At 46.6% G+C, this 10,648-nt stretch overlaps 1 protein-coding gene across 5 annotated transcripts in view; it reads left to right on the top strand.

Moving 5' to 3' along the window:
• The first annotated feature begins 469 nt into the window (after window positions 1-469).
• The window catches only part of LOC124125628 (cubilin-like), an 80,726-nt gene continuing 70,547 nt past the window's right edge, over window positions 470-10,648 (top strand). For 2 of the 5 annotated variants that reach the window (XM_048382721.1, XM_048382722.1), the window contains exons 1-4: window positions 470-710; window positions 3,935-4,025; window positions 6,576-6,832; window positions 9,533-9,623. In XM_048382721.1, coding sequence (XP_048238678.1) covers window positions 614-710; window positions 3,935-4,025; window positions 6,576-6,832; window positions 9,533-9,623 — 536 coding nt within the window. In that variant the 5' untranslated portion in view covers window positions 470-613. Of the gene's footprint in view, window positions 711-3,934; window positions 4,026-6,575; window positions 6,833-9,532; window positions 9,624-9,756; window positions 9,852-10,527; window positions 10,532-10,648 lie in introns of those variants that run through there. The other 3 variants (XM_048382720.1, XM_048382723.1, XM_048382724.1) reach the window with 3 other exon arrangements.

Consider the following 10,648-nt stretch of genomic DNA (forward strand, 5'->3'; position numbering starts at 1 on the left):
GGGATGCGAGGTAGAAATATGTACCTCTATATAAGACCGGGGCTGGTTGGGGTGGACAGGGGTGGGGATGCGAGGTAGAAATATGTGCCTCTATATAAGACCGGGGCTGGTTGGGGTGGACAGGGGTGGGGATGCGAGGTAGAAATATGTACCTCTATATAAGACCGGGGCTGGTTGGGGTGGACAGGGGTGGGGATGCGCGGTAGAAATGAGTCACTATTTTCAAACAGGACTCATCTTGCGGTAACAACTCAGGGGTACTTATGTCTGCCTGTGTTGTTTATGATCCAACACTTCAGTCGTCTGGACAGGTGTGTGTCACTGTAACATGGTGAGATCTTGTTTTCCTCGTGGCAATTGGCTTGGGCAAACCGACCGGCAATAAAACGCATAATTTACTGCGGTGTCACGGCGACAAACTTCGCCTTGTGTCACCAGTTAGAGCCCACTTGCCTTATCTCGGTCGTAAATGACCAGACCGGAAGTGACGTCAGTGTTGTGATATTCAGCTGGCAGGTTGGCTGACTACCTGTGTTATTATCAAAGATTAGCATGATATGGATTAATGAGGCCGGCACCCTTCGATGATCTTGGATTAGTACCTGTGATGTAGATGAAGCTGGGAAGCGTGACAGTGGGGATTCCGTATCGCGGCGAGATGGGGAGGTGGAAACACACCTGTGTCCTGCTGCTCAGCGTTCTCGGGACAGGTAAGTCGGCACATCCAAGAACTGCACAAGTTCCCGATCAGCATCCATCCGTCCGTATTGTCCTAAATGTTGAAAGTATTCCCCCCACACACCGATACTTTCTGTCACACTGTCAAATGGCACAACACAGGGGATAGAGGTGTGTTTTGGCGACATGTTTTGTGTTCGAGGTTGATTATTGACTTACCGCACGTTACACTGTAACTTACAGAAAGTTAACTTTCTCTGAGTGTTGAGCAGGACGTCAGTCTCATTACGATCACATCTCAGTTCTCGCTACTGCTAAACAAAGACCTGAGGGTTTGTGTAGGGGTAGCCTATAATAATAATAATGATAATAATCACAATAATAATCACAATTACGACCTGTAAACCATTTTTCAATTTTACTTTAACAACAAAATCAGCATGTTAGCATGTTAGGATTATTTTGTTATTTTGTACATTTAATAAGCGAGGCCACCCCCTCTGGACCCGCCACTGCTGATAAACCGCTGAAAGACAGACTTTCCATCGCCTGTGGGAAGCACTGCCATACAATCTCGGAAGCAGTGACTCTGTCATGCATGTCTACTGTGCAAAGTGACCTCCTGGAAGTACCATATTCCACAGGTAAGGGAGTTAACTGGCTATAAAAAAGTCCAGTTTCCACCCTTGCCGAACTAGGCTGGAATTATGGAGTTTTATTTTGCCTGGACTAACGAGTCTATGCATAATCCAATCAAAATTGTGTAACAAAATAGACATGATCCAGTTTGAAAAGAATATAACAATTGTCATGCAGATTTCGGTCAGTTGCAGGATTTGCAAGTCATGTGTAACGTCATTGGGGCATCCACAGATATTTTTCAAATATTTTCATGTTTTAATCAAAATGCTCAAGTATAATTATGCACTTCGAGAGGTAAGACCTGTTTTATTACAATAAAGATCCTGATTATTGATCAAATTGTCTTGACATGGTGCTGCCATTTTGTTTAAAGCAAATGCATGTAATATGATAGGTGGAATCTGATTGGCCAATAAGAGGGATATTTATAGGGACATTGGTCAGTGAGGAGGTCTGAGATGCTGTTGTTGAATATATAGTACATCCCTTCTGTGGTTTTTGTTGCAGTGTACGGCCAGTGTTATAGCGCTGTTGAAGATGCTGTTGTTGAATGTTTAGTACATCCCTTCTGTGTTTGTGTTGCAGTGTGCAGCCAGTGTTATAGCGCTGTTGAAGATGAAGTTGTTGAATGTTTAGTACATCCCTTCTGTGATTTAGTTGCAGTGTGCTGCCAGTGTTATAGCGCTGTTGAAGATGCTGTTGTTGAATGTACCGTACATCCCTTCTGTGTTTGTGTTGCAGTGTGCGGCCAGTGTTATAGCGCTGTTGAAGATGCTGTTGTTGAATGTTAGGTACATCCCTTCTGTGCTTTGGTTGCAGTGTGTCGCCAGTGTTATAGCGCTGTTGAAGATGCTGTTGTTGAATGTATAGTACATCCCTGCTGTGTTTCTGTTGCAGTGTGCAGCCAGTGTTATAGCGCTGTTGAAGATGCTGTTGTTGAATGTTTAGTACATCCCTTCTGTGATTTGGTTGCAGTGTGCGGCCAGTGTTATAGCGCTGTTGAAGATGCTGTTGTTGAATGTATAGTACATCCCTTCTGTGTTTTTGTTGCAGTGTGTGGCCAGTGTTATAGCTCTGTTGAAGATGCTGTTGTTGAATGTATAGTAAATCCCTGCTGTGTTTCTGTTGCAGTGTGTTGCCAGTGTTATAGCGCTGTTGAAGATGCTGTTGTTGAATATATAGTACATCCCTTCTGTGTTTCTGTTGCAGTGTGTTGCCAGTGTTATAGCGCTCTTGAAGATGCTGTTGTTGAATATATAGTACATCCCTCCTGTGCTTTGGTTGCACTGTGCGGCCAGTGTTATAGCGCTGTTGAAGATGCTGTTGTTGAATGTATAGTACATCCCTGCTGTGTTTCTGTTGCAGTGTGCAGCCAGTGTTATAGCGCTGTTGAAGATGCTGTTGTTGAATGTTTAGTACATCCCTTCTGTGATTTGGTTGCAGTGTGCGGCCAGTGTTATAGCTCTGTTGAAGATGCTGTTGTTGAATGTTTAGTACATCCCTTCTGTGTTTCTTGTTGCAGTGTGTGGCCAATGTTATAGCGCTGTTAAAGATGCTGTTGTTGAATGTTTAGAACATCCCTTCTGTGCTTTGGTTGCAGTGTGCGGCCAGTGTTATAGCGCTGTTGAAGATGCTGTTGTTGAATGTTTAGTACATCCCTTCTGTGATTTGGTTGCAGTGTGCGGCCAGTGTTATAGCGCTGTTGAAGATGCTGTTGTTGAATGTTTAGTACATCCCTTCTGTGCTTTGGTTGCAGTGTGCGGCCAGTGTTATAGCGCTGTTGAAGATGCTGTTGTTGAATGTTAGGTACATCCCTGCTGTGCTTTGGTTGCAGTGTGCGGCCAGTGTTATAGAGCTGTTGAAGATGCTGTTGTTGAATGTTTAGTACATCCCTGCTGTGCTTTGGTTGCAGTGTGCGGCCAGTGTTATAGCGCTGTTGAAGATGCTGTTGTTGAATGTTTAGTACATCCCTGCTGTGCTTTGGTTGCAGTGTGTCGCCAGTGTTATAGCGCTGTTGAAGATGCTGTTGTTGAATGTTTAGTACATCCCTGCTGTGCTTTGGTTGCAGTGTGTCGGCAGTGTTATAGCGCTGTTGAAGATGCTGTTGTTGAATGTTTAGTACATCCCTGCTGTGCTTTGGTTGCAGTGTGCGGCCAGTGTTATAGGGCTGTTGAAGATGCTGTTGTTGAATGTTTAGTACATCCCTGCTGTGCTTTGGGTGTAGTGTGTGGCCAGTGTTATAGCGCTGTTGAAGATGCTGTTGTTGAATGTTTAGTACATCCCTGCTGTGCTTTGTTTGCAGTGTGCGGCCAGTGTTATAGCGCTGTTGAAGATGCTGTTGTTGAATGTTTAGTACATCCCTTCTGTGCTTTGTTTGCAGTGTGCGGCCAGTGTTATAGCGCTGTTGAAGATGCTGTTGTTGAATGTTTAGTACATCCCTGCTGTGCTTTGTTTGCAGTGTGCGGCCAGTGTTATAGCGCTGTTGAAGATGCTGTTGTTGAATGTTTAGTACATCTCTGCTGTGCTTTGGTTGCAGTGTGCGGCCAGTGTTGTAGCGCTGTTGAAGATGCTGTTGTTGAATGTTTAGTACATCCCTCCTGTGCTTTGGTTGCAGTGTGCGGCCAGTGCTCTGACGGCCCTCTACACCTGACCATCAGTAAAACCACCAGCATCTCACTCCCCACCGACAGTGGACTGTACAAAAGGTTCGTACAGGTTGTCAGGTTTCGGTGCTTGTCATCAAGTGATCTGCTTCTCGCCATCACCAGGTGGAGTTTTCTCCCTTGTACATCCAAGGGTTTCTCTATATGTAAGTGCCTGTGTGTGATGTACATACATCCAAGGGTTTCTCTATATGTAAGTGTCTGTGTGTGATGTACCGCCATCAGATAGTGTGTGACCTCCATCTTGTCAGTGTCTGTGTGTGATGTACCGCCATCAGAGGGTGTGTGACCTCCGTCTTGTCAGTGTCTGTGTGTGATGTACAGCCATCAGAGGGTGTGTGACCTCTGTCTTGTCAGTGCCTGTGTGTGATGTACAGCCATCAGAGGGTGTGTGACCTCTGTCTTGTCAGTGTCTGTGTGTGATGTACAGCCATCAGAGGGTGTGTGACCTCCGTCTTGTCAATGCCTGTGTGTGATGTACAGCCATCAGATGGTGTGTGACCTCCGTCTTGTCAGTGCCTGTGTGTGATGTACAGCCATCAGAGGGTGTGTGACCTCCGTCTTGTCAGTGCCTGTGTGTGATGTACAGCCATCAGAGGGTGTGTGACCTCTGTCATGTCAGTGCCTGTGTGTCATGTACAGCCATCAGAGGATGTGTGACCTCAGCCTTGTCAGTGCCTGTGTGTCATGTACAGCCATCAGAGGATGTGTGACCTCCGTCTTGTCAGTGCCTTAGTGTGATGTACAGCCATCAGAGGGTGTGTGACCTCCGTCTTGTCAGTGCCTGTGTGTGATGTACCGCCATCAGAGAGTGTGTGACCTCCGTCTTGTCAGTGCCTGTGTGTGATGTACAGCCATCAGAGGGTGTGTGACCTCCGTCTTGTCAGTGCCTGCGTGTGATGTACAGCCATCAGAGAGTGTGTGACCTCCGTCTTGTCAGTGTCTGTGTGTGATGTACAGCCATCAGAGAGTGTGTGACCTCCGTCTTGTCAGTGTCTGTGTGTGATGTACAGCCATCAGAGGGTGTGTGACCTCCGTCTTGTCAGTGTCTGTGTGTGATGTACAGCCATCAGAGGGTGTGTGACCTCCGTCTTGTCAGTGCCTGTGTGTGATGTACCGCCATCAGAGAGTGTGTGACCTCCGTCTTGTCAGTGCCTGTGTGTGATGTACAGCCATCAGAGGGTGTGTGACCTCCGTCTTGTCAGTGCCTGTGTGTGATGTACAGCCATCAGAGGGTGTGTGACCTCCGTCTTGTCAGTGCCTGCGTGTGATGTACAGCCATCAGAGAGTGTGTGACCTCCGTCTTGTCAGTGTCTGTGTGTGATGTACAGCCATCAGAGAGTGTGTGACCTCCGTCTTGTCAGTGTCTGTGTGTGATGTACAGCCATCAGAGGGTGTGTGACCTCCGTCTTGTCAGTGTCTGTGTGTGATGTACAGCCATCAGAGAGTGTGTGACCTCCGTCTTGTCAGTGTCTGTGTGTGATGTACAGCCATCAGAGGGTGTGTGACCTCCGTCTTGTCAGTGTCTGTGTGTGATGTACCGCCATCAGAGGGTTTGTGACCTCCTACTTGTCAGTGCCTGTGTGTGATGTACAGCCATCAGAGAGTGTGTGACCTCCGTCTTGTCAGTGTCTGTGTGTGATGTACAGCCATCAGAGAGTGTGTGACCTCCGTCTTGTCAGTGCCTGTGTGTGATGTACAGCCATCAGAGAGTGTGTGACCTCTGTATGTGTGAATGTTGCAGTGACCTACACTGTCAGTGGAACCTCTGTATGTGTGAATGTTGCAGTGACCTACTCTACAGTTGAACATCTGTATGTGTGAATGTTGCAGTGACCTACATTTTCAGTATGACCTCTGTATGTGTGAATGTTGCAGTGACCTACACTGTCAGTGGAACCTCTGTATGTGTGAATGTTGCAGTGACCTACTCTACAGTGGAACCTCTGTATGTGTGAATGTTGCAGTGACCTACTCTCAAGTGGAACCTCTGTATGTGTGAATGTTGCAGTGACCTACTCTCAAGTGGAACCTCTGTATGTGTGAATGTTGCAGTGACCTACTCTCAAGTGGAACCTCTGTATGTGTGAATGTTGCAGTGACCTACACTGTCAGTGGAACCTTCCTATGTGTGAATGTTGCAGTGACCTACACTGTCGGTGGAACCTTCCTATGTGTGAATGTTGCAGTGACCTACACTGTCAGTGGAACCTTCCTATGTGTGAATGTTGCAGTGACCTACACTGTCAGTGGAACCTTCCTATGTGTGAATGTTGCAGTGACCTACACTGTCAGTGGAACCTTCCTATGTGTGAATGTTGCAGTGACCTACACTGTCAGTGGAACCTTCCTATGTGTGAATGTTGCAGTGACCTACACTGTCAGTGGAACCTTCCTATGTGTGAATGTTGCAGTGACCTACTCTCAAGTGGAACGTCTGTATGTGTGAATGTTGCAGTGACCTACACTGTCAGTGGAACCTTCCTATGTGTGAATGTTGCAGTGACCTACACTGTCAGTGGAACCTCTGTATGTGTGATGTTGCAGTGACCTACACTGTCAGTGGAACCTCTGTATGTGTGAATGTTGCAGTGACCTACACTGTCAGTGGAACCTGACTTCAGGAAGTAGCGATGCTCTACAGCTGGAGTTCGAGACCTTCTCCCTACAGGACTCCCCAGAGTGCATCAATGACTACCTTGAGATCTACTCCAGCAGCGGGGACCTCATCGACCGCTGGTGTGGTGATCTCTACCCCGAGTACATCGTCATGAATGGGGGTAGCATCATCTTTCACAGCGACGACAGGGTCAGCTCAGCAGGCTTCGTCATCAAAGTCAAGTATATATGTACGTAACCACAACCCCACACTCAACAACCCCACAACCCCACACTCAACAACCCCACACTCAACAACCCCACAGCCACACACAAACAACCCCACAGCCACACACAAACAACCCCACAACCACAAACAACACAACTCCACTACCACACACAACACAACCACACACAACACAACCCCAAGACCACACACAACCCCACGGCCACAATAAACAAAACCCCACGATCACACACAAAACACAACCCAAAACACAACAACCCCATGACCACACACAACACAACCCCAAGACCCCACACACACAACAACCACACACAACACAACTCCACGACCACACACAACACAATCCCACAACCACACACAACACAACCCAAAGACCACACACATCAAACTCACGACCACACACAACATAACCCCACACACAACAACCCAACAACCACACACAACACAACCCCACACTCAACAACCCCCACAACCCAACACACCACAACACAGCACCACACACCACAACCCAATTAAACTCCCAACACCACAACCACATACACAACAACCACACACACCAATCCAATGCAACCACACACAACACAACCCCACAGAACACAACCACACACCCATCCAACACAACCACACGTAAACAACCTCATCCAACACAACCACACACACCATCCAACACAACCACATACACCATCCAACACAACCACACACACCATCCAACACAACCACACACACCATCCAACACAACCACACACACCATCCAACACAACCACACACAACCTCATCCTACACAACCACACACCATATCCAAAACAACCACTTCCAACACTACAACACTCAACCACATCCAACACAACCACACACAGCCACCTCCAGCCACATCCAACACAACCACACAACATATCCAAAACAACCACTTCCAACACTACAACACTCAACCTTATCCAACACAACCACACACACCATCCAACACAACCACACACAACCAGCCACCACATCCAACACAACCACACACCACATCCAACGCAACCACACACACCATCCAACACAACCAGCCACCACATAAAACAGAACCACATCCAACTCAACCACACACAACAACATCCAACACCACACACAACAACATCCAACACCACACACAACACATCCACATCCAACACAACCACACGCCACTTCCAACGCAACCACACATACCATCCAACACAACCAGCCACCACATCCAACACAACCACATCCAACACAACCTCACACCACATCCAACACAACCACATCCAACACAACCACACACACCATCCAACACAACCACACACCACATCCAACGCAACCACACACACCATCCAACACAACCAGCCACCACATAAAACAGAACCACATCCAACACAACCACACACAACAACATCCAACACCACACACAACAACATCCAACACCACACACAACACATCCACATCCAACACAACCACACATCACTTCCAACACAACCAGCCACCACATCCAACACAACAACATCCAACACAACCACACACAACAACATCCAACACCACACACAACACATCCACATCCAAGGCAACCACACACACCATCCAACACAACCCGCCACCACATCCAACACAACCACATCCAGCACAACCTCACACCACATCCAACACAACCACACACACCACATCCAACACAACCACACACAACAACATCCAACACCACACACAACACATCCACATCCAACACAACCACACATCACATTCAACGCAACCACACACAACAACATCCAACACCACACACAACACATCCACATCCAACACAACCACACGCCACTTCCAACACAACCAGCCACCACATCCAACACAACCACATCCAACACAACCAGCCACCACATCCAACACAACCACACACAGCAACATCCAACACAACCACATCCAACACAACCACATCCAACACAACCAGCCACCACATCCAACACAGCCACACATTACAACATCCAACACCACACACAACACAACCACATCCAACAAACCACACACCTCATCCAACACGTCAAATGGGCAGAGGTTCGCAAGTGAATTTATTGCAGTACAAAAAAAATATCTATTTGCCCTGCCGGACAAGTTCATCTTCCCGAGGCAAGTGAGTTAACTGGCTATAAAAGTCCAGTTTCCACCCTTGCCGAACTAGGCTCGTATTATAGAGTTCCATTTTGGCTGGACTAACGAGTCTATACATAGTCCAATCAAATCGTGCAACGAAATCGTAACTGTTAAACAGATTTTGGTCGATTGCAGGATTTGCAAATCATGCGCACCACCAACTCTGTGTCAACACATATTTTTCAATGTTTTTCATGTTTATAATCAAGGAGCTCACGTTATTTGATACACTTGGCAAGGTAAGACCCGTTTTATCACAATATAGATCTTGATTATCAATCAGATTGTCTTGACTGGGCGCCGCCATTTTGTTTGAAGCAAATGCAAGTGAAAAGAGAGGTGGAATCGGATTGGTCAGTAGGAGAGGCTTAGAAGGGACATAACTCGTGATAGCCACTGGTGGCGCTACGGTCGAGCCCAGGAATTCCAGCCTAGTTTGGCAAGGGTGGAAACTGGACTTTTGTAGTCAGTTAACTCTCTTGCCTCAGGAAGATGGGACAAGTTGGGTTTAGGAAATGTTTCAAGCCCTGATGTGTTGAAGTCGATGTGAATATTGTGGTGATGCTCTTTTCAGTTGTCGCTTCCTTCCAAAACATCCAGTTTCCTGTCACGGCAACCACCAAACCCAAACTACTCTATGCTCCGTTCTATGGTGAAAGTAATGTGTGAGTATATACGTGTTGTCACGGCAACCACCAAACCCAAACTACTCTATGCTCCGTTCTATGGTGAAAGTAATGTGTGAGTATATACGTGTTGTCACGGCAACCACCAAACCCAAACTTCTCTATGCTCCATTCTATGGTGAAAGTAATGTGTGAGTATATACGTGTTGTCACGGCAACCACCAAACCCAAACTACTCTATGCTCCGTTCTATGGTGAAAGTAATGTGTGAGTATATACGTGTTGTCACCGCAACTACCAAGTATAAACTACTCTATGCTCCGTTCTATGGTGAAAGTAATGTGTGAGTATATACGTGTTGTCACGGCAACCACCAAGTATAAACTACTCTATGTTCCGTTCTATGGTGAAAGTAATGTGTGAGTATATACGTGTTGTCACGGCAACCACCAAGCATAAACTACTCCAGCTCCGTTCTATGGTGAAAGTAATGTGTGAGTATATACGTGTTGTCACGGCAACCACCAAGCATAAACTACTCCAGCTCCGTTCTATGGTGAAAGTAATGTGTGAGTATATACGTGTTGTCATGGCAACCACCAAACCCAAACTACTCTATGTTCCGTTCTATGGTGAAAGTAATGTGTGAGTATATACGTGTTGTCACGGCAACTACCAAGTATAAACTACTCTATGTTCCGTTCTATGGTGAAAGTAATGTGTGAGTATATACGTGTTGTCATGGCAACCACCAAGTATAAACTACTCTATGTTCCGTTCTACGGTGAAAGTAATGTGTGAGTATATACGTGTTGTCACGGCAACCACCAAGCATAAACTACTCCAGCTCCGTTCTATGGTGAAAGTAATGTGTGAGTATATACGTGTTGTCACGGCAACCACCAAGCATAAACTACTCCAGCTCCGTTCTATGGTGAAAGTAATGTGTGAGTATATACGTGTTGTCATGGCAACCACCAAGTATAAACTACTCTATGTTCCGTTCGATGGTGAAAGTAATGTGTGAGTATATACGTGTTGTCACGGCAACCACCAAGCATAAA

This window comes from Haliotis rufescens, unplaced genomic scaffold (genome assembly GCF_023055435.1).
Source record: "Haliotis rufescens isolate VD_foot unplaced genomic scaffold, xgHalRufe1.0.p SCAF_41, whole genome shotgun sequence".
Taxonomy (NCBI): domain Eukaryota; kingdom Metazoa; phylum Mollusca; class Gastropoda; order Lepetellida; family Haliotidae; genus Haliotis; species Haliotis rufescens.